This window comes from Heterodontus francisci, chromosome 5, assembly GCF_036365525.1.
Source record: "Heterodontus francisci isolate sHetFra1 chromosome 5, sHetFra1.hap1, whole genome shotgun sequence".
Classification (NCBI taxonomy): Eukaryota; Metazoa; Chordata; class Chondrichthyes; order Heterodontiformes; family Heterodontidae; genus Heterodontus; species Heterodontus francisci.
Window position 1 is genome coordinate 147,313,057 of NC_090375.1, and position 25,191 is coordinate 147,338,247.

A 25,191-nucleotide genomic window follows, 5' to 3' on the forward strand; every position below is an offset into this window, starting at 1 on the left:
CTAACAGTCGTTATACTGTTGGACAGAGCTTTATGCAAGAAATAATTGTAGCTTGTAATAAAGACAATGTAGTATTTGTGGGGGACTTGAACCTTCACATAAACTGGATAAATCAAATTGGCAAAGATAGTCTTGAAGATGGGTTTGTAGAGTGCTTTTGCGATAGTTTCCTGGAACAATACTTTGTGGAACCATATACGGATAAAGCTTGTCTTGTGCAATGAGGCAGGATTAATTAGTAATCTCATAGTAAAAGATCCACTCGGAAAAAGTAATCCTAATACAATTGAATTCCATGCTAAATTGAGAGCGACATACTCCAATCCCAACCAAAAATCTTGAACTTGAACAAAGCCAATTACATGGGTATGAGGGGAGAGTTGGCTAAGGTTCGATAAATAGACTAAAAGGTATGGTAATAAATAAACAATAAACATTTAAAGAAATAATTCAAAATGTTCAATAGAAATACATTCCAATAAAAACAAAAATTCAACGGGAAGGATTCGTTCATGGCTTACTAGGGAAGTTAAGGATTGTATTAGATTAAAAGAATAGGCTTATAATGTTGCAAAGAAAAGTAGTAATCTTGAGGATTGGGAAAGTTTTAGAAACCGGTAAAGGGCAACCAAAAAGTTTATTAAAAAAAAAAGAATATGAGAGTAAACTAGCCAGGAATATTAAAACAGATGTTGAGAGCTTTTATAAGTACATAAAAAGGAGCGCTTAAAGTAAATGTTGGTCCATTAGAGGCAGAGACAGAAGACATTATCATAGGGATTGAGGAAGTGGAAGAGATGTTGAACAAATATTTTGCATCCGGCTTCACAGTAGAAGACACAAATTGCATACCAGAAATAGAGGGTAACCAAGCGGGTAGTAAAGGGTGAGGAACTTAAGGTAACTAATATCAGCAGAGAAAAAGCATTAGAGAAACTTAAAGAACTAAAAACCAACAAATTCCTATGATCTGATGGCCTACATCCTCAGGTGCTAAAAGGGCAGCTGCAGAGATAGTGGATGCACTGGTTATGATTTTCCAAAATTCCCTAGATTCGAGAACGGTCCCATTGGATTGGAAGTTAGTAGATGTAAAACCTCAAAGGAGGGACAGAAAAAACAGGGAACTACAGGCCACTTATCCTGACATCAGTCATTGGGAAAATGCTCGTATCTTTTATTAAGGAACTCTTAATAATGCACTTATAAAATCATAGTATGATCAGACAGAGTCAACATCGTTTTACAAAAAGGAAATCACATTTGACAAATTTATTAAAGTTTTTTGAGGATGTAACTAGTAGGGAGGAAAGGGAAGCCAGTCGATGTAGTAACTTAGATTTCCAAGAGGCATTCAATAAGGTGCCACACAAAAGGCTAATATGCAAGATAAGGGCTGATGGTGTGGGGCAGTCACTCTCACCTCACCTCTGGAATTCCGAGAGTAATGTTTCTAAGTTTGCTGACGATACAAAGCTGGGTGGGAATATAGCTTTGAGGAGGACATAAAGAGGCTGCAAAGAAATATAGACAAGTTAAATGAGTGAGCGACAAGGTGGCAGATGAAGTACAATGTGGAGAAGTGTGAGATTATTCCCTTTGGTAGTAAGAATAGAAAAGCAGAATATTTTATAAAAGGGGTGAAACGTCTCAATATTGATGTTAAGAGAGCATTAGGTGTACTCAGAAAGTTAGTGTGCAGGCACAGCAAGCAAACAGGAAGTAAAATAACATGTTGGCCTTTATTTCAAGGGGATTGCCATACAAGAATAAGGAAGTCTTACTCCATTAGGAATGGGGATGGTAGCATAGTGGTAATGTGACTGAACTAGTGATCCAGCGGCCTGGACTAATGCTCCAGGGACTTGAGTTCAAATCTCACCATGGCAGCTGGAGGAATTTAAACTCACTTAATTACAAGATCAGTCCAAGCTCAGTAATAATGATCCTGAAACAACTGGATTATCATAAAGGCTGCGTTTGCTGACAACACCACCACTAGGGGGCGCTGCAATGGCACATGCGCAAATGCAGCCCGTGCCGCTAAAACGTCACAGTCTGTGACGTCAGGCAGCTGCCAGGATTAAAGATGGTGCAGCTCAAATAATCACACGATGGCAACCTAAACACATGGCAGCACACAATGGCCGGAGGGGAGGGAGCGGGCCGGGGAGGGGAGGGAGCGGGCGGGTGAGCCAGCGGTCGTGGGGGGGCGGGGGGCGCTGAGCGAGCGGGTCGGGGGATATGAGCGAGCGAGCAGGTGGGCGGCAGGGGTCAGGAGCGGGCAGCAGGGGGAAGGAGGAGGGTGCACCCGCCACCAGCAAGGTCTGCGGCCGTGCTCTCCCCGCACCCCCTCTCCCCCCACCCCTGTTCTCTCCCCGCTCCCCATATCCCCTCTCCCCCACGCCTGTTCTCTCCCCGATCCCCTCTCCCCCCACCCCTGCTCGCTCCGGCCTGGATCCTCCCACCATCTGCCCGCGTTACGCAATGACGTCATCTGCGCATGCGCCAACCCCATCTGGCCGCGTTACGTGATGACGTCATCTGCGCATGCACCAACCAGTCCTGGCACTGCGGAATGCAGCGCATGCGCAGAGGGTAGGAACCAATCTGCGCATTGGCACAGTCAGATGACGTAAGTTGCCAGCTGTGTTGTCAGTAATCACTTTGTATCGTAAAACCCTATTGGTCTGGCTTACATCAATGTGGTTGACTGTTAACTGCCCTCTGAAATAGCCTAACTTAATTGTATCATACTGCTACAAAAAAGTTGAATAAGAATAAAACTGGACACACCACCCAGCATCAACCTAGGCACCAGAAATGACAAAGGCACACCTTGCACAGTCAACCTGTAAAGTCCTTCTTACTAACATCTGGGGGCTTGTGCCAAAATTGGGAGAGCTGTCCCACAGACTATTCAAGGAACATAAAAACAAGAAATGCTGGAAATACTCAGCAGGTCTGGTAGCATCTGTGGAGAGAGAAGCAGAGTTAATGTTTCGCGTCAGTGACCCTTCTTTGTATTTTGCTTTTATTCAAGGAACAGCCTGACATAGTCATACTCACCGAATCATATCTTACAGCCAATGTCCCAGACACTACCATCACCATTCCTGGGTCTGAGCTGGTGGCACAGTGGTTTATATTTGGGAGGGAGTGGCCCTCGGAGTCCTCAACATCAACTCCGAATCCCATGAAGTCTCATGCCATCAGGTCGAACATGGGCAAGGAAACCTCCTCCATGTTGAACACCACTTGAAAGAAGCACTGAGGGTGGCAAGGGCACAGAAAGTACTCTGGGTGGGGGATTTCAATGTCCATCACCAAGAGTGGTGTAGTAGCACCACTACTGACCGAGCTGGCCCAGTTCTTCAGGACTTATCTGCCAGTCTGGGCCTGTGGCATGTAGTGAGAGGAGCAAAAGGGAAAAACTTGCTTGACTGCATCCTCACCAATACATCTGTCCATGACAACGTTGGTAGGAGTGACCACCGCACAGTCCCCGTGGAGATGAAGTTCTGTCTTCAAACTAAGGACATGCTCCATCATGTTGTGTGGCACTACCACAGTGCTAAATGGGATAGATTCAAAACAGATCGAGCAGCTCAAAACTGGGCATGCATGAGACATTGTGGCCCATCAGCAGCAGCAGAATTGTATTCAACCACAGAATTCCCAGCCTCTGACCTGCTCTTGTAGCCACAGCATTTCTATGGCTGGTCCAGTTAAGTTTCTGGTCAATGGTAACCCCCAGCACTTGCCTGGCTGAGCACAGCTCCAACAACACTCAAGAAGCTCAACACTATCCAGGACAAAGCAGCCCACATGATTGGCACCCCATCCACCACCTTAAATATTCACTCTCTCCACCACCAACACACAGTGGCAGCAGTGTGTACCATCTACAAGATGCACTGCAGCAACTTATCAAGGCTCCTTAGACAGCACCTTCCAAACCTGTGACCTCTTCCACCAAGAAGGACAGGGGCAGCAGACACATGGGAACACCACCACCTGCAAGTTCCTTCCAAGTCACACACCACCCCGATTTGGAACTTTATCACTGTTCCTTCACTGTCGCTGGGTCAAGATCCTGGAACTCCCTTCCTAACAGCACTGTTGGTGTACCTACACCACATGGACTGCAGCAGTTCAAGAAGATGTCTCACCACCAACTTCGCAATGGCAATAAGGGATGGGGAATAAATGCTAGCCTTCATCCCATGAAGGCATAAAAAAAAGCACGGAGCCATTGGGTAAGTGCCCTTATAACACTGCTTTTGGGCTAGGAGGAGCACCAGTGTTTCCCTCCCAGCTCAACAAGCTAACCTGTAAACGCAACCCCACCTCCATGATCTCCATCCCACAGCCCCTCCCCATCACCAGACTCCCCATCAGTCACCCCCAATCTCCCCCATGATCATTGGTCCCAACGCTATCACAGACCCCCATCCGATCTTTCCATGACACTTTCACCTCTACCCCAATTTCCTATCCAACACCGATCTTTCTCTGAACCCACCTGGCACTTTGGCAACCTGTGAGCACCCTGCCCCCCCACGCCACCCCCCCCCCCTCCACCCAACCCTTCCAACCATGTTGTACCACCCCCTATCCCGGCGATCTCTACCCCCAACTATCACAAAACCCAGCTGTTCCTGGGCTTCAACCTTTTCTGGAGCATTCCCTGCCTGCCAGTCAGCCAAACCTATCAATCAGGCTTGCTCATGTGCAGGGAAGCTGGTCAAAAAACTCACATACACCCTGGACTTCGGGGTTTCCTAACCCCGCACTCTGAAACCCAACCCAGGTAAATATTGGGGCCATTAAAATCTTTTCGGAAATATTCTGATCCGAATTATCATTACTGAGACTGGTAAAATAAGACATTAAACATTTGGCCCTCCAGCAGTTTTTAGAAGCATAGCGACAATCTTTCTGCTAATATAACACCAATGTCAGTAGTTAAAACATCAAGCATTTACATTTTAAGCTTTCAATGCAAAAGAAAACTCTATGACACTTACTATAAACTTGTTCAACCCTGTCCCTCCAGCATTTCCAATGAAAATTCCTGAACTTGGCTCAAAAAATAATGCCTGGTGTGACCGTGTGAAGTGACTCTGCTGATATTCGTCGCAGTCAAAGTATAAGGTGACAACCTCATCCTCAATAGATAAAGCAAACCGAGTCCATTTGTTAGTCATGGGTGGCACTTCAAATGAGGCAACCTCATGGGAGGTTTGAGAACCTGATTCTGTGTAAAAGAGCACGATCCGTTGGTTGTTGTTCCAAACCTCAGTTAGCTTCACTCCCAAGTGAATAATATTCTGGTAAGAATTTGTAATCGCAAACAGCACCCCACCATCGTCACTAGCTGGCTTGATGGTCACAAGGATAGCAAAGTTTCTGTAGAAAGACTGAGGTATCATAGTCTTAGTCAGTCGACCAATGTTTGCACCTGGTCCAAAACTGTATGCTGGAAAGCCTTCATATCCTGTGATGAATGCAACCGAAGGTGGTAAGGGGACTCCAATCAGCCCCGTTAGGTCAATATGATCTTTGGGTCCTCTCTCTGCAATACAAGAAAAAAACAGGTAAATCTTTTCCCTGTCACTGTTAATCAATGTGGATGGACTACCATTGCCTTTCTTTAAATATGTGTTGCCAGGTATTTCCAGATCAGGCTTCTGTAACTTCGGCAGAAAATCCCACCAGATGCATAATGTTTCCACTCACGTTTTGTTGAGGTTACAGTGACCCGATCAGGAGAAATTCCGGGCATCAATCACCTGGAATTTAATTGGTTTCATTTTTAAAGTCAGAGTGCAGGTGCAAAGCAGTTTAAACCATCTCAGATCTGATGGGTTAATTTCCAATGATGATGTCACTCATAGAAGAAGATACTGTAAGGGAGTTGGGATAACTGTCAACTTCACTGCCTGGGCAGTGACCTGGTGGATCACATACCCACTGAAGAACCCACGTATTTTTTAATCCCGTTGGATTCTACACTGGGGAGGGAGGTTGGAGGGGAAGGCAGTGATCTGTTCTGCTATACCACAAGGATCAAGGACAGCTTGAGTTTTACCAGGCAGTTCACTTGCACAAGGTGCAGTGCATTTGGTGACCATAAACACAAAGCCATTCAGGCGCCTGCTGATAATGATGGTCCCTATATGGACAGGGAGGGCTTCTATTCCCTCCAAGTCCAGACAATGAGCAACTATCATTGGAAAGTTAGATATGTTGACACCATGACTTGATCTGAAGATGATGCTAGTGTCATACTGGGATCTGCTTCGCAAATGTTCACAGAGATTCTTAACTTCTATGTGGTGGCAGCTGTTTATTGGAATTGAAATGATAAATGCTTGCAGCAGATTCCTTGCCTCTTTGCAGCTGGTCAGAATGCAGTTCAATTGTAATGAGAAAAATAGAAAACAAAGATGTATGAGAATTATGGGTGATATTCTTTATTTGTGAAGTAAAGGCCCCTTCACACTGAATAAAATTTCATCACCGTTTTTATTTCCTGAAGGGGAGTCAGTTTGAAATTAATCTGTGGAAATAATATTTCAGTGAGCAAGTGGTCAATCCATGGAACAGACTCCCGAGGGATTTGGGGAAGCAGATAATAATGATTCATTCAAATGCAAATTAGATACATTTCCTTCAGAAAATAATATTTTGGGATACAGTATGTAAGTAATTGGAGACATGGCATGGTAAGTGTAGCAGTCTTTGGAGGAACATGTGACCTTTGGAACTATGGTTTTCAAAGCTCTCTACCACTTGGATTTTCCTCGAGTCACATCCGTATCTATTCTAGACTGACTGATGGTGATTGAGTGCCATGATGTCAACAACTCAATTATCATTTTATCATGTGACTACCAGAATTTTATTTTATTCATTTGTGGGATGTGGGCGTCGCTGGCTAGGCCAGCATTTATTGCCCATCAACCTGGAGTCACATGTAGGCCAGACCGGGTAAGGATGGCAGATTTCCTTCCCTAAAGGACATTAGTGAACCAGATGGGTTTTTCCAACAATCAACAATAGTTTCATCGTCATCATTAGACTAGCTTTTTAATGGTAAAAGGCAAACGAGATGGACCTTAATCTTCCTTCATCTAGTAATTTCTATGTTCCAATGTTTAAGACTGCTTGCCTCCATTGATCTTGTTCAGCGCTGGACCAGGGCAGTCATTAAAAGATCAAAGAATGCACTTCAGCTGCAGTCCAATATCAGCTCTGGTCAACATGGATTTGAAGCTCAGCAACAGGAATTGTGATTCTTGTGGTGTAAGGTGTTTTTCCTCCCCAGAGGACATGTCCTCCATCCCTATAGATTCTGCCCTCTCCAGTTCTACTCCTCGGCAGAAAAAAACCATCATGGTTGATGTGAGTTTCATGTCTGGACCTGGGATTCAAATCAGGTGTCTGTGAATCTGAGGACTTACCCAGTATTACGGCACACAAGCCAATCAGAAGGGGTGATATACAAACTTGGTCTGGAGCTCGGAAAGTACTAGGCAGTGTGCGGTCAGGTCTTAGAGGCCGACACAATGCTAGTCTTCCATACCCACCTCCCCCCGTCCCATAAGCATAAAAACAATGCTCCAAGAGGGAGAGGAGAAATACATTAACAGGAGCACATGACTTAAAACCAAGGAACGGGCAATGATTGAACACTACACCACCATCATTCCGTGTTGACAACATCCTCTCTGTCCATGAATACCATGGAACCAGAGGCTACATCCAAAGAGTTTGGCCCAGTCACTCAGTGTCAGTGAATTTTCTTAGTATACCATGTAATGAAACATTATAATGGCCTCACAGTTATATATAAACAAGCCTCACACATAGCGCATCACACCTCAGAATCAGTCATAACATCACAAAATGGACATAAAATGCACAAAACTCATGACTAACCAGAATAACCAGTGTCTGCTCACTTAACAAAACATGTTACGTTGCATTTAATCACTTGGATATTTCAGCCACCCAGAAGCCACTTCCATCCAGTCAAATGATTTGATTCAATTTCAAATCCAGAAGCATCAACATCTGCAAAAATGACTCAATCAAATTGTTCCACGAATTTCTTCAGTGTTTTTTAGCTGCCATTTTTTTTCTGGACTCAGATCAGAGAATTTAACAAAAAATAACGGGCCATAACTTTGCTGTAGCAGGGCACTTAACAGCAACTGCCGTTAGTTAGACTTGCCCATGCACGGTTTCATTTTTAAACTTTTTGCTTGGCAAGTCGCTGACAGTTTGAGCTGATAACATTGCAGCGAGGGAAACAGGGCATCTAGCACCTTCAAATATTTGCGAATATGCACCCAAGTCCCTCTGCTCTTGAACCCCACTCAAAATATTTACCATTACTGTCTCTCGATGTTGTTTCTCCAAAGTGCATCAGTTTGCACTTAACTTGAATGATCTTACTTTAAATTATACCTGATATGTCGCTTCCCATTTTACCAATCTGTCTATGTCCTCCAGAAGTATGCTACTACCGTCCTCGCTATTTACTGTAGTGTTTGATTGAACAGGCTTTGATTGTATGAAATAAGCTCGGTATTGTATTAAATATGGCTCGGTAGCACCACTACTGACCGAGCTGGCCGAGTCCTAAAGGACATAGCTGTTAGACTGGATATGCAGCAGGTGGTGAGGGAACCAACAAGAGGGAAAAACATACTTGATCTCGTCCACAACAATCTGCCTGCCGCAGATGCATCTGTCCATGACAGTATTGGTAAGTGTGACCACCGCACAGTCCTTGTGGAGACGAAGTCCTGCCTTCACATTGAGGATACCATCCATCGTGTTGTGTGGCACTACCACCGTGCTAAATGGGATAGATTTTGAACAGATCTAGCAATGCAAAACTGGGCATCCATGAGGCGCTGTGGGCCATCAGCAGCAGCAGAATTGTACTCAACCACAATCAGTAACCTCATGGCCTGGCATATCTCCCGCTCTACCATTACCATCAAGCCAGGAGACCAACACTAGTTCAATGAAGAGTGCAGGAGGGCATGCCAGGAGCACCAGGCATACCTCAAAATGAGGTGACAATCTGGTGAAGCTACAACACAGGACTACTTGTGTGCCAAACTGCATAAGCAGCATGCAATAGACAGAGCTAAGCAATCCCATAACCAATGGATCAGATCTAAGCTCTGCAGTCCTGCCACATCCAGCCATGAATGGTGGTGGACAATCAAACAACTAACTGGAGGAGGTGACTCCACAAATATCCCCATCCTCAATGATGGGGGAGCCCAGCACATCAGTGCGAAAGATCGGGCTGAAGCATTTGCAACAATCTTCAGCCAGAAGTAACGAGTTGATGATCCATCTCGGCCTTGTCCTGAAGTTCCCAGCATCACAGATGCCAGACTCGCATGATATCAAGAAATGACTGAATGCACTGGATACTGCAAAAGCTATGGGCCCTGACAATATTCTGGCAATAGTATTGAAGACCTGTGCTCCATAACTTGCCACACCCCTAGCCAAGCTGTTCCAGTACAGCTACAACACTGGCACCTACCCGACAATGTGGAAAATTGCCCAAGTATGTCCTGTACACAAAAAGCAGGACAAGTTCAACCTAGCAATTACCGCCCCATCAGTCTACTCTCAATCATCAGTAAAGTGATGGAAGGGGTAATCGACAGTGCCATGAAGCAGCGCTTGCTTAGCAATAACCTGCTTGGTGACGCTCAGTTTGGGTCCCGCCAGGGCCACGCATTACAGCCTTGGTTCAAATATGGACAAAAGAGCTGAACTCAAGTGGTGAGGTGAGAGTGACTGCCCTTGACATCAAGGCAGCATTTGACTGAGTATGGCATCAAGGGGCCCTAGCAAAACTGGAGTCAATGGGAATCAGGGGGAAAACTCTACGCTGGTTGGAGTCATACCAAGCGCAAAGGAAGATGGTTGTGGTTGTTGGAGGTCAATCATCTCAGGTCCAGGACATCATTGCAGGAGTTTCTCAGGGTAGTGTCCTAGGCCCAACCATCTTCAGCTGCTTCATCAATGACCTTCCTTCAATCAGAAGGTCAGAAGTGGGGATGTTCGCTGATGATTGCACAATGGTCAGCACCATTCGTGACTCCTCAGACACTGAAGCAGTTCCTGTAGAAATGCAGCAAGACCTGGACAATATGCAGGCTTGGGCTGATAAGTGGCAAGTAACATTCGCACCACACAAGTGCCAGGCAATGACCATCTCCAACAAGAGAGAATCTAACCATCTCCCCTTGGCATTCAATGGCATTACCATCTCTGAATCCCCCACTATCAACATCCTAGGGGCTACCATTGACCAGAAACTGAACTGGAATAGCCACATAAATACCATGGCTACAAGAGCAGGTCAGAGGCTGGGAACTGTGCAGCAAGTAACTCACCTCCTGATCCCCCAATGCCTGTCCACCATCTACAAGGCACAAGTCAGGAGTGTGATGGAATACTCTCCACTTGCCTAAGAAACTCAAGACCATCCAGGACAAAGCAGCCCGCTTGATTGGCACCCCATCCACAAACATTCACTCCCTCCACCACCGATACACTGTGGCAGCAGTGTGTACCATCTACAAGATGCACTGCAGCATCTCACCAAGGCTCCTTAGACAGCACCTTCCAAACCCGCGACCTCTACCAACTAGAAGGACAAGGGCAGCAAATGCATGGGAACACCACCACCTGCAAGTTCCCCTCCAAGTCACACACCATCCTGACTTGGAACTATATCACCGTTCCTTCACTGTCGCTGGGTCAAAATCCTGGAACCGCCTTCCCAACAGCATTGCGGGTGTACCGACCTCACATGGACTGCAGCTGTTCAAGAAGGCAGCTCACCACCACCTTCTTAAGGTAAATTAGGGATGGGCAATAAATGCTGGCCTAGACATCGACGCCCACATCCCATGAATGAATAAAAAATAAAATTAGTCTGTCCACTGATCAGTGTTCACTGTGTTCGATTTCTTAAGCCTAGAGTTTTGAAACTGAAGCTCAAAGAGAAAAGCTGGAATGTTCTAGAGAAATAGAGACTGTTCTGAGAAAGACATTGTACTGAGGTTTTGTAAGTGCTCAGATGTTTTAAAGTACTGTAAATAAACCAGTTGGTGATTTAAGTCAAGTGTCATACTTGCATTGCTCTGAGATAAATCTGAGATATATAAAATATCCAGCAAACCAGCATAAACACATTTACTATGTTTCCAAGTTTTGTATAATGAACTAACCCTATACCCAAGTCCAGGACTTTTATCTATATCAAGAAAAGCAATGGTTCTAATATCAACCCCCGAGGGACCCCACTGCACATATATCTCCAGTCAGAAAAATATCCATTTACCATTACTTTCTGCCTCCTGTCGAAGGTTGCCAATGCTCTAGGAATGCCCTGGCGTATCTAAGAATTTAAATTTAATGGCCAGGACACTGCTGGGAGCAATTCAGGAGAAAGATCATCAGGGCTTTTATAAAAAAAACTTTCAGCATTTTTCTTTATTAATTATTAAAATGTTAATGATGGGAAAGAAATGGTTGTCTGATTGACAGTTAACAATCATCCAATCCGGTAATGAGGAGTTTGTTTGCTTTCCAATTGACATGGGAAGATGGGGCATTGCAAGGAAGAATCTGTTGGATGATCAATGGGGGCAGCGTGGGGTCAGAGCTGTTAGAGGGAGGAGGTGATTTGATGAACCCTCCAGGATTACATACAGCCAGAACTGGCAACCCTACTCATATTCCTTAGCCAATAATGTACCCAAGTCTCTTTAATCCTGTGTGCTTCTATTTTTTGAAGAAGCCTGCTATATGCAATTTTGTCAAATGCCTTTTGAAAGTTATTTTTATTCCTTCTTGGCATATGAGCATCGCTGGCAAGGTCAGCATTTCTTGTCCTTAAACTGAGTGGCTTGCTAGGCCATTTCAGAGGGCAGTTAAGAGTCTGGATCTGGGTCTGGAGTCACATGTAGGCCAGAACAGGTCATGAAGGACATTAGTGAACCAGATGGATTTTTAGAACAATCCAGTAGTTTCATGATTATTGTTCATGAGACTAGCATTTTAATCCAGATTTATTAATTAGTTGAAATTAAATTCCCTCAGCTGTCATGGTGGGAGTTGAACTCGTGCCACCAGAGCATTAGTCCAGGCCTCTGGCGTACTCATCCAGTAGCATTACCACTATGCTACAGTTCATATATACATCTACAGCACTCCCTTAATCAACCCTTTCTGTTACTTCAGTGGGATCAAGAATAGGCCATTCCGCTCCTCGAACCTGCTCCACCCTTCAATTAGATCACAGCAGGTCCCGTTTTTGTGATTGAAAGTCTGTGACTAGTGGTGTACCGCAGGGATCGATGCTGGGACGCTTGCTGTTTGTAGTGTACATTAATGATTTAGACATGAATATAGGAGGTATGCTCAGTAAGTTTGCAAATGGCACGAAAATTGGTGGTGTCGTAGATAGTCAGGAGGAAAGCCTTAGATTACAGGACAATATAGATGGGCTGGTAAGATGGGCACAGCAGTGGCAAATGGAATTGAATCCTGAGAAGTGTGAGGTGATGCATTTTGGGAGGACTAACAAGGCAAAGGAATATACAATGGATGGTAGGACCATAGGAAGTACAGAGGGTCAGAAGGACCTTGGTATACTTGTCCATAGATCACTGAAGGCAGCAGCACAGGTAAATAAGGTGGTTAGGAAGGCATATGGGATACATGCCATTATTAGCCGAGGCATAGATTATAAGAGCAGGGAGATTATGATGGAGCTATATAAAACGCTAGTTAGGCCATAGCTGGAGTACTACGTCCAGTTCTGGTCGCCACACTATAGGAAGGATGTGATTGCACTGGAGAGGGTGCAGAGGAGATTCACCAGGTTGTTGCCTAGGCTGGAGCATTTCAGCTATGAAGAGAGACTAAATAGGCTAGGGTTGTTTTCCTTAAAGCAGAGAAGGCTGAGGGGGGACCTGATTGAGGTATACAAAATTATGAGGAGCATAGATAGGAAGAAACTTTTTTCCCTTAGCAGAGATGTTAGTAACCGGGGGTATAGATTTAAGGTAAGGGGCAGGAGGTTTAAAGGGGATTTGAGGAAAAAAATTTTCACCCAGAGGGTGTTTGGAATCTGGAACACACTGCCTGAAGGGGTGGTAGAGGCAGGAACCCTCACAACATTTAAGACGTATTTAGATGAGCACTTGAAACGCCATAGCATACAAGACTACGGGCCAAGTCAGGAAAATGGGATTAAAATAGATAGGTGCTTGATGGCCGGCATAGACATGATGGGCTGAAGGGCCTGTTTCTGTGCTGTATAACTCTATGACTCTATGACTCAACTCCATTTACCTGCTTTTACTCCATATCCCTTGATAACCTTGCCTAATAAAAATTTATCGATCTCCGTTTTGTAAGCTCCGTTTGACCCAGCATCCACAACCTTTTGGGGGGAGAGAGTTCCAGATTTTCACTACTCTTTGTGTGGAAAAAGTGCTTCTTGATTTCACTTTTGGATGTTTTAACTCTAAATTTAAAGTTATGCCCCATGATCTTAATTGCCCCATCAGGGGAAATAGATTCTCTCTATCTGCCCTGTTGATGTTATCCTTTTATCCTTTTAAAATCCTCAATCCAATCACCCACCCCTCATCTACTAAACTCAAGGTAATAGAAACCATGTTTATGCAACTTGTCCTCATAAATTAACCCTCTAAACCCTGGCATCAGACCTCCTGGTAAGCTTACCGGTCGATCAGCTGGTGCTTTCCATTCTGTGGGAAAACTCATCCTGTACCATTTGGAACTTATCCTTCAAAAGTGGCAGGGAATGATCCCATGAAAACCTCACACATGATAGAAATTCTCATCCAAAAGCTTCATTTTCAGAGAGCAGTCTCTTCCCATTAGGGAATAGAAATTACTTCAGGGAATCATCAATTTGTTTCTTTAATCTATTTGTGGGTGTGAATACAGGATTGACTTGCCATCCAAAGGAGCATCAGATGGGTTTAGAAGCTATTTGCAAGAGCATTCATCTCCAATCAACATCAAATCATTCATAGCTCATTAGCAGCAATATCACCCTTGAGTTTGAAGGCTGTCGGTTCAAATCCCATTCCAGAGATTTTTGAGCACACAATCCAGGCTGACATTTCTGTGCATTGCTGAGGGAGTGCTGCTCTGTTGGAGGTGCTGCCTTTCAGATGAGAAGTTACACTGAGTACCTGCCTGCCCTCTCAGGTGGATGTAAAATATCCCATGGCATTATTTGAAAAAGAGCAGGGGAGTTCTTCCCAACGTCCCGGCCAAAGTTTAGCCCTCAACTAACATCACTAAAACAGATTATCTGGTCATTTATTTCATTGCAGTTAGTGGAACCTTGCTGTATGCAAATTGTCTGCCGTGTTTCCTACGTTACGACAGTAATTACACTTCAAAAGTACTTCATTGGCTGTACAGAGCTTTGGGATAGACAGAGGTTGTGAAAAATGCTAGCTAAATGCACGTTCTTTCTTCCTTGTTTAAATTTGGTCATGTTTAATGTTGCCTCAGTAAATCAGATCCCATGCAAACATCGCCCAAGAAGGCTGATCACATGATCTGGGATTCCCGACAATTGCAGGGAACATGGGCAGGGAAGTCAAGGGTTTGCAACCCTTGTGAACACCAAACCCTGCCAAAGGAGACGAAAACTGAACAAGGAGAAAACCGCAATTACTGGAAATCTGAAATTTTAAAAAAGCAGAAAATGCTAGATCTACACAGCAGACTAGTTGCAACTAAAGTCTTCGGCCATTATGTTAAAGTGCTTATTCTCTGTACAGTGCAAATGGGCCTGCTAGGCGTTTCTGGCAGCATCTGCTTTAATCCACATCAAGTCTAAATGGAATATTTCACAATTAGAACTGATACTTTTAAAATGCAAATAAAACGCTCAGAATTTCAGACACTTGGCACATGGAATGCTGCTACTGAGACTTTGTTATTTCTGCATGGCGCCAAACATGAGTTCCTGCGACCTGTGCAGATCGAATGCGATCCTGCTAAAAACAGCCCAAGTGTCAGCTCATCACCCACCGACAGATTTAACAATGTATTACCTGTCTGAGTCCTTTGCTGGAGCGAGCCAACGCTCTTGGATTTGGTCAGTCCCTCTGCCGAGATGTTCCTCACAGCTGCGGACACTTGAACCGAGTGCTGCAGACGAGGACTCAGAGATCGGTTGGCACTGGCCCATTTGGCCATTGGTGTAGATTGGGCTCCCAGCCCCACCATGGTTCCTGGCAGGGGGCTGCTGCTGGGTGGTCGCGTGCTCGCAGACGTTGTCGTGGTGGGCACTGTTGTAGTTTGGCCCATGCCCCACAGCCTGGACCACCACCCCCACTCTCCGTGTGCCCCACTGCACAGCAGCAAACAGACGGAGACAGTGACAATCCCCACAGACATCACTTCAATTTGTAAAACAATGAAAATAAAAAAACAGCCCTTTACAGTGGTACGAAGCTCCCAGATATCATTGGCTTTGTAATTTACCTTCCAGCTGTTCTGCTCTGTTCTTATCTGTCTAGAGCTGCCTTGGGTCTAACTTGAGCGCTCGAGCAGAGTTGCATAGTAATTCCAAGCAGTTCATCACAGTGCCAATGTGTTGTTGCACTTGGCCTAGCTCCATAGGTGCCCGACAAAATAATTCCATCTGCTAAGAGGCTACACAGCCTGTTGGCTGCCTTGATCTTAAGTGCAAGGCAAAGAGAATCAGCAGTTTCTTTCTCTCCAGACTGCAAGTACCAATCACATTGAAGTGACTCCTCACTAAGGAGTAAGATGGAAATAATCTTCATACAGGATTCTCCATTAGTCTCCGTCACATCTTAAAAGCATCTTAATTAATATTGAGACGTCTGTGCCAAGACAGAGCTCTGCAATTTTCCAGAAATGTAACAATGGGCTAAATTTTCCAGACATAGAATATTTTCGGCCATCCGGACCATTTATGTGTCAGTAACCTCACTGTCAGAGCAGCACATTTTCTGGCTCAATTATCCAGAAGGTGCCCAATTGGCAGGCCACCTCTGGGTTCACCGTCCCTACGGGTTGAGGAGGAGGGAGGGCCAATCAATGCGCCGGCAGCCTTCACAGTGGAGGGCCCAGCAAATGACTGCAAGAAAAAGCTAAGGGAACCTGCGGCCATCTCTGCACATCAAACACAGTCTGTGAGAGCAGTGTCCAGGAGCTGTTCTTGCAATGGCAAACCTCTGCCTGCTCAGGCTTGCCGTTTGCACCATTAAATGGTCAGACTGCATTTTATTTTCATGCTGATCTGACTTCCCACTGTGCAACCGCCTCCTCGGAGTAGGCGAGATTCTGACACAGCGTGAGGCCCGTGTGACACTATCAAAATTGCACTGCCCTTGGAACTTTGCTGCCGATTGCCTATTTATCAAGCTGAATTGGCTTCCCGATGCTGGCGGGTGGGTTGCCATCACCACATAGAAGCCGCCTCCGGGAAAAGCGGGAGGAGGCGGGAACATGTTGGGGAACTGGTAGGACACATTTTTTTCTGATTTTGGCTCACTTCCCCATATCCAAATCCATCTCCAAGGGCCGGGTAAAATTCCCACAATGTTTCAGCTGTGAGGTGGAAAGTAAGAATGAACTTGCATTTCTGTAGTGTCTTTCACAACCTCAGGACACCCCAATGCCCTTTACAACCAATGAAATACTATTGAGGTGGAGTCATTGTTGTAATGAAGGGAAATGCATCAGTCATATTGTGTCATTTTCATTAACTATCATTTTCCCAAAAACAGCAATGGGATAAATGACCAGATAATCTATATCGGTGATGTTTATTGAGGGATGTAAATTAACGAGGACACTGGGGAGAGCTTCCCTCGCTTTTCTTCAAATACTGGCATGCAATCTCCTGCATCCCCCTGAAAGGGGGGACAGGGCCTCTCAGTGTATTACTGTTAACCAAAAGTGACTGAATGTGCAGATTCTGCTACTTTGAAAATCTAGTTTTGTTACAATGAAGCCTTTGTACTTGTTTACGCAGTCTTTAGGCCTTTAGAATGTCTCCAACACATTCACACTTCCCACAACAGCCTTGAGACTTTTCTTTACATCGTTGTGTAAAGTAAAAATGTCCGTGTCGGAATTTAAAAGGAAAAAAGTTTGGCTTTTTAATTTTGCCCTGAGAGTTTCAGGAACGCTCCTCAATGTTGTCAGTGGAATGTGCATGGTTGGTTGGTCCTCTTCTTTCCCGGTTTAGGGTTCTGATTCCCAACAAATCTTCCTTTGAAAAGTGCAGAAAAAGATTAACAAGAAATAAATCTTTGTAACACTGTGGTCTCTGTGTCGCCCACAGGAAGTACTGACCAGAGAATTAAAACACAAGAGGCCAAATAAGACGCGTTTCTTTTCATAAATAACAAACGAATATAATGCTTGAGTGACACAATGAACTACAGTAACCCCAGTAACTACAGGACTGCTCAGGAGTATTTGGAACACAGACTTACTCCCCTGCTTGTTCCCCACATATTTAGTCCAATTATATCCTACTGTGTGACCATCGGGCTATGGATTTTACAAGCTTGTAAATGGCAGAGGCAGGGATCAGCTGCCTGTCATGCCATGGAATAATTGACTTCACTTGCAGGCAATGATGTTAATCTCACTTAAAGTTATTAGTTTTTTTGGTGTAAAAGGCATGTTGGTCTCTCAAGCGAAAAGACAAAGCACTGGAAACACTCAGCAGGTCAGACAGTGGGCTGCATTAGACATTCTCGTCGCCAATCGAAAACAATCGGGCTGCACGTTGCAGAGCCACCGTAATGCTAAGGGCGGCAGCTCATTTAAATAGCCGGGGCGAACCGTCCCCACCCCCCCCCCCGATGACGTGGAGGGGGTGGGCAGTGTGTCCCCGGCAATGGTGTCAGCTGCCTGCGCGCAGACGCTGACACCATTTTTAAAGGGTTTCAAGCCCTATCATTCAATTTAAATATTTAAAGAAACAGTTAATGAAAAAAATTAAATACATTTATTTTTCCCCTCTCCCACACCCCTCAATAACCCTTGCCCTCTTCCCCCCAAAACACTTACCTTGACCACCTGACCTTCCCCCCCTCAAAGTGCATAAACTTTAACCTAAAACCCTTCCCACCATCCCCGACACCAATGATGTTTCTTTGACCCCGTTCCCCGCACCTCCCCCCCCGCCCCCGCCTGCACTGGGAAACCTACCTCTTCCCCCTTCCCCCCAAGTGTACGGCCTCGGTTCCCAGGACGAGGATCCAAAGGCACGGGAGTGCCAGCCAGCGGCACCAAGATTTCACTGGGACAGACGACGGGAACGTAAGTATAATTAATTCATTGATTTTAATTTATTTAAAGATTTAAATGGCGGTCTCATGGCTGGGTGGCCGGTGGGGGGGGTTCCACAAGGCCTCGACGCCACCAGCAATATAGGGCCGGGCCCTCCTGGCGTTGAGGTGCATGGCAGGCGTCGAGGTGCATGGTGTCCCTCTCCCAGAGGCAATTTCTGCCTCCCCCCACCACCACGATACCTGAGGTTGGGAGGTCTGTAAAATTCAGCCGAGTATCTATGGGAGAGGAAGCCGGGGCTAAGTCTCACTTTCATCAGCATCCAGGAAGGGTGAAATTTAATCCGGAATCCTGGTGGAATGGGTCAGAGCCTGAGAGAGATGTTGAGAAGAGATGTGGGTGCGAAAACCAGTTTTATCCAACAACTGATCAAGCACAAGGATGGAAATGGAGCAATGAAGATGAGCAGGGTAAAGAGGCAGTCATAAACCAGCAAGACAGGAGTAGAATTTCTTCAGGGTTGGGTGCTCGTGGATGAAAACAGAAAATGCTGGGAGCATTCAGTAGGTCAGACAGTTCCTGCAGAGAAAGGAAGTAAGGTTGACATTTCAGACTGACGACCCTTCTTCAGAACACTGTATGTATTTATCTCTCAAAAATTTTCTGCGTTGCCACTCAGGACAGGTCGTCAGCAGAGCACATGGCAGAAACCTGTATGACTGGATCAATATCCACTTTCTTGGGGCATAGATTTAAAGTGATTGGTAGAAAAATTAGAGGGGAGATGAGGAAAACCTTTTTCACCCAGAGGGTGGTGATGGTCTGGAACTCATTGCCTGAAAGGGTAGTTGAGGCAGAGACCCTCAACTCATTCAAAAGGAGTCTGGATATGCACCTCAAGTGCCATAATCTGCAGGGCTACTGACCAAATGCTGGAAAGTGGGATTAGAATAGGTGGATCGTTTTTCAGACGGCACAGACACGATGGACCAATTGACTCCTTAAGTTCCTTAAACTTTCTATGATTCTATGATTCTTAGTCTACATGTTTACCAGTGCCATATCCTCTGGGTGTCAGATATAAGTGACTAAATGAAACAATGATGATCGTGTGACATCATAATGCCTTAGGTGATACGGAGTGCAATAGAAAACTTAAACAGGCACGAAAATGGATAGACGAACAATTGCATTATTATCGAATCTCTGTCAATAGGGGATCACCTTGAAGGATGCCTGGCCCTTTATACTACTGCAGGCATTACAATTGTAGATCAACAGCCAACCGCCAACATCCACCACCCCTCTCCCCACCCCCACCCCCCCACAACTCCCCCACCAGCAGTGGTGAGTTCTCAAGTTCAAGTAGTAATACCATCAGAAGCTGCTCCTCCCACAATACGTGAATGAAACTGACCCTGGGAAATAAACTGTGTTCCACCCCAGATACTTTGGGTGATGGGGATGAGGAGTGGGAGAGTCCCGCTCCACTACATTTATGTTACAGTGGTGTTAATCCCACAAGCAGTTCCTATGTCACTTACATGCTAGACCTGATCACGTCATCCATTATATGATAATGCAACCCCAAAGAGGATTTAAGCATGTGTCCCCATTGACACACAAACTGGAGATAATGTCTTTTACACAATGCCTTTACATGTGCTTCTTCGGTCTTACTGAAAGTGGACTGAAAAATGACTGTCAAGATAAGACAAGACAAATTGCTAATCTGCTTTATTTCACAGCAAATGTACATACAGGGCAACAGTTGTGGTTGTATATATTTAATTCAATCAGTGCAACTTGCCTTTGTGTAATTATACAAAATAATGAGCATGTTATGCTTTCCCACATCAGTGGGTCATCTTAATTGAAAATTCCAATTGACCCAGAATCCACAGCCTTTTGATGGAGAGAGATCCACTTTTCCATTACCTTCTGTATGAAAAAAATCTCCCTGATTTACTTTTAAGATTACACAGTGACTCCTGACAATGCAGAGCATGCTCAGAGCGATTGCGGACGTCAACAATGCGTGTGAACATTTGCTAGCTTGCCAGTATGAATGTGCACATGCGCTGACATCACCACACACTGACATCTTCACCCCTCAATAGCTGCAATCACCACCTCCTTTCCCCCGAACAGTACCCGCTCCCTCCTGCCATCCCTGCTTTAATCGCCGTGTTCAATTTCCCGCTGCCTTCCCTCAGCAACTCGCTCTCGCCCTCACTGCTTCCCCCATCGGCCACTTGCTCTCGCATTCGCTGCTTCTCCTCTCGGCCTCTTGCTTCTCCCTTCAGACACTCGCTTCCACAATTGCCGCTTCCCCACCCACCCCCCACTCCGTCCGATCGTTCCCCGCTATGTTGCCCGAAGGAGGAGCGGGGGCAGGGCACGAGCGACCGAGAGGTGATGGGGCAATGTGGGAGAGAGTGGCCGAGAGGGGAAAGGGCGAGGCCTGGAGCAAGCAGCCAGGTGAGGGGGGGGAGGGGGAGGGAGCGGCCGAAGCGGCAAGGCAGGAAGCGGCGAGAGCGGGAGCAAGTGGCTGAGGGAAGACAGCGACGAGGCGGGGAGCGAGCAGTGAGCACATGAGGGAGCGGCAAAGGGAAGTGTGATGGCAGGAGTGAGCGGGGTGCCGTTTAGGGTGGGATGGAGGCGGCAATCGCAGCTATTGAGGGGCTTTGGGTTTAATTTGTTTTTTGTGATAAATTGAGAAGCGCCATCTTTATTACTGACAGCTGCCGGAGATGTCACAGACAGTGACATTACAGTGGATGCGGCTACATTTGCACGTGTCAGTACTGCGCCAGCTAGTGGTTGCATTGTCAGCAAATGCAGCCTTAAGATTATGCTCCTGTGTTTTGGATTCTCTCACCAGAGGAAATAGTTTCTCTGTATCTACCTGATCATATCCCTTTCTCATTTTAATGATCTCAATTAGATCAGCCTTCAACCTTCTAAATTCAGTGGAATGAACTCACTAGGATAGCCTCCACCAGGAGAACTCTACTGTTCTTTTTCAAACAGTATCATGGAATCTTTTACAACCCACCTGACTGGGCAGATAGGGCAGCAGTTCAGAAACTGGAGTGTGTTATCCAAGATTATGTGCTCAAGCCTCTGAAGCCTCCTGACTCAGAAGTAAGGGTGCTACCACTGACTTATAGCAAGAACCTTCAAGAAATCAAAGAAACAAAAGACGTGACAATCACAGGGAGAGTCAATAGCTGGGGCGGGTGGGGGTTGAGGGAATGGAGCGAGGGGGCGTGGGGTATGGGGTGTGTTGGCAGATGGAAAGGGAAGTACTAAAAACTGGCAAAGCAGAGCTCCTGCAGGTTAGGAACATGGGAGAAGGAAAAAGCAAGTCAACACCAACGGTGCAGACTACCTCATCAGCAGGCTGTTCCAACTTAGGTTCTCCAGTTCAAGTACCAACCTGTTCCTTTCCTTGAACCGTCAACCCACCCAACCTTGCATTACTAGCACTGCTTGCCAGAGAGAAAATAGGAGCTCTAGGCAAAGTCTGCAGTTCTTAAAGTAAATTTAAGGAGTCATGTTTCAACCACAGACGAGGTATTGGTTAGTAATACCAACAGTAAATGGTAACAAATTATGCTGAAATACCTTAGTGACAATGTGCTTTTTAAAAACTCATTGTAACTGGATTACCATAGCTCTCCGTATATTAGTATCCAAACAGCAATTTTGAGACAGTTGTAATTAAGTTTACTACTTCATTCATTCTCCGGACACCAAGAGTATAATCCAGTGAGCTGCATCCCATCAGTTGAAAACTCATATGATCTGCACTTTTTTGGATCTGTACAAGGGACAGTCCAGGTTACATGAGGCCTTATTCTGAAGTATTGAGATAAATGTATTTTTTAACACCTCCTTGCTTCTTCTGAGATCATGTCATGGAAACATGACACCTTGGCAGTCAGCCTTAGCTCCCAGTACCTCTTGCCCTCCTCTAAAAGCAACGAGTGGGGAAGAGTGGCGGGGCAGGCAGCAATGAGTCAAGGAAAGTCGAGAATTCTCCTCCTGTTTCTGTGACCTACTCTCATAATCAATGGAGTTGATTGGAAGCTCATTATTTGCTTGGTGGATTTTAAAAGAGAAAAATATCAGGGGAAATGGAAGACTTTTTTTAGACAGTGAGTTGTTATGATCTGGAATGAGTTGCTTAAATGGGTGGTGGTCCAGTAGCTGAATGGTCTCTGGCTGTAGGATTCTATGATCACTTTGAAAAAAAGAAATCAGTAGTAATTGTTTACAAGTACTCAGGAATAAAAGCCCTATAAATCCTTACCCCAGGGCCTTTTACAGCCCATTTCTGGCAAGTTTGATATTCTCCCCAATTCTCTATATTTACAAATCAAAACAGAAAATGCCAGAAACACTCAGCAGATCAGATTCAGCGACCTGAAATGTTATCTCTTTTTTGCTTTTCACAGTTGTTGCATGACCTGTTGAATGTTTCCAGCATTTTCTCCTTTTTATTTCAGATTTCCAGCATCCACAGTATTGTGTTTTGGTTCTTCATAATAACAGTTGTTTCTGGTCTGTTTTTTTGGGCCCAAACTTTAGTTGAGTTTTTCCACAGCTTCTCTCTACTGTTTTTTTTTCCACTCTACATGCTGGAGTCCAAATTAAAAATACCCATAAACTGTTGGAAAGCTTCCCCAGTCGGCGGTGGACACAAAGGATGTTTTTGATGCCTAGCAACAGATTGCGATGCAGCTTCCTGAGAGCTCTTTGAAAGTTGGCTGGGAGGTCGAGCAAATCAGAAGAGGTCATCAAGAAAGGCATTGGGAGAGGCGGGGGCTCTCGGCCAGCCTCAGCAGCAGAGCTGTAAAGATTACACCACACCTTTCCCTCCTCCTGCTGCCCTCTATCCTGGCCAATCTTTATCACTTAACCAACATTGCTGAAAAATAACCATGATCTGTTCATTGTCACATTGCTCTTTGTGGTGCCTTGTTGACCACATTTCCTAAATGTTGTCTGCAGGGGTGTTGCTTGCCCTGTGTAAAGGTACGGTTTGGTGAACTGGCTCCAAGCAGGACCCTTTGTTATTTGTATTTAATTGGGTTTAATTGTATGCAGGTAGTGGGCATTAACTGGGCATTCACTTGAGCCCCCTTTAAATTGACACAGACCAAAACTGTGGTTGCTGGGTTAGGAGATGTATGCTTGTAATATGTAACTCTGTAAAGAAATATAAAAGTGTGTAAAGTTTGGAAAAGAAGCGCAATAATTTCCATCTTTGCATCTGCGGCCCAATATGGGTATACCCTGGCAGGACAAAATCGCAAATGCAGCAGTCCTCTCAAAGGCAGAGCTCCCAGGTGTGTTGGCATGAATCAAACAGAGGTGGCTTCGGTGGATTGGACATGTCCACAGGATGGAAGACAGTCACATGCCCAAGGACCTTTTGTATGGTGAGGTAGCTGGGACCAGACAGCCAGTGGGGCGTTCAAAGCTCTGCTTCAAGATTCTTGCAAGCATGATATGAAGGCCCTAAATGTCGACTATCGCACCTAGGAGTCACTAGCTGGCGAAAGGAGGAAATGACGATACATTCTGTGGACTAGTGTGCACTACCACGATGAGCAGTTGCTATAGCAGCTTGGCAAGAGGTGCCAACATCAAAAACAATAGCTCACAGCATCACGTGGCAGCTTCATGTGCAGCACTTGTGGCAGAACCTGCATCTCAAGGATTGGCCTTCACAGCCATAAGTAAAGGTGCACCAAGTGAAGGCGCCCCACCCAAATGGATTGTTTGCTGCGTGTCCATCATCTTCCATAGATGGAAAGATGCAAAGCAAAAACTGGCTCCAGTTCTATCCTTCATCAACTGTCTTTCTGGAACAGAATATGGTAGCAGAAAATGGGGAGATAGTGGTAATGGCACAGGACTAGTAATCCAAAGGCCCAGGATATTGCCGTGGGGACATGAGTTCAAATCCCACCATGGCAGCTGGGGGAATTTAAATTTGATAAATTAATAAATTTAATTAATAAAAAATTTGGAATCGAAAGCTAGGGCTGAATTTTACGCCACCCCAGTGGGTCGGATGGTGGCGTGGGGGCAGTGTAAAATTGAGCGGAAGGCTCCGGGAGGCCTACCTGCCCCACTCACACTTCCCGTGAACATTACGGTGGTCGGGCAGGGGGGGAAAACGGCCCGCCCGCTTGAGGCCAATCAAGGCCCTTAAGTGGTCATTTAATGGCCACTTTAGAGCCCTCGCCCGCCTCTAAGGGTGCCCGATTGAGGGCCACCCCACCTCCCAACCCACCCCCCAGGACCCAAGACGCCCCCCCTTCTCCCCAAACGACCACTCCAGCTTCACCCGGGAAGGACCGATCCCCCTGGTGAGGCAAGCCCAACTAACCTCATCTCCAGGCTCCATGGGTCGGCTGGGCTGCAGTCTCAGCAGTGGCCACTGCTCCTGGTGGCGCTGCTGGGACCAAGAGCTGCCGGCCCGCTGATTGGCCGGCAACTCACTGAGGCGGGACCTCCTCCCTCAAGTGGGTGGAGGTCCCGCCTCGGGACAATTAAAGCCCAGGGACCGGTAAAATACGGGACGGATCCCTGGGCTAGGCGAAAGCGGGTTCGCCACCAACTTTTACGTCGGTGGCGAATTCCCGGCTGCTGAAGGTAAAATCCAGCCCCTTGTCTCAGTAATGGTGCTATGAAACTATAATTGATTGATAAAAACCCATCTAGTTCACTAATGCCCTTTAGGGAAGGAAATCTGCCGCCCTTACCTGGTCTGGCCTCCATGTG

The 25,191-nt window shown here is 45.7% G+C and overlaps 1 protein-coding gene across 2 annotated transcripts in view; it reads right to left on the bottom strand.

Moving 5' to 3' along the window:
• LOC137370090 (collagen alpha-1(XV) chain-like) overlaps positions 1-25,191 on the bottom strand; it is a 304,386-nt gene that overhangs the window by 206,931 nt on the left and 72,264 nt on the right. For both annotated transcript variants that reach the window (XM_068032221.1, XM_068032220.1), the window contains exon 3: positions 5,031-5,578. In XM_068032221.1, coding sequence (XP_067888322.1) covers positions 5,031-5,578 — 548 coding nt within the window. The remainder of the gene's footprint in view (positions 1-5,030; positions 5,579-25,191) is intronic.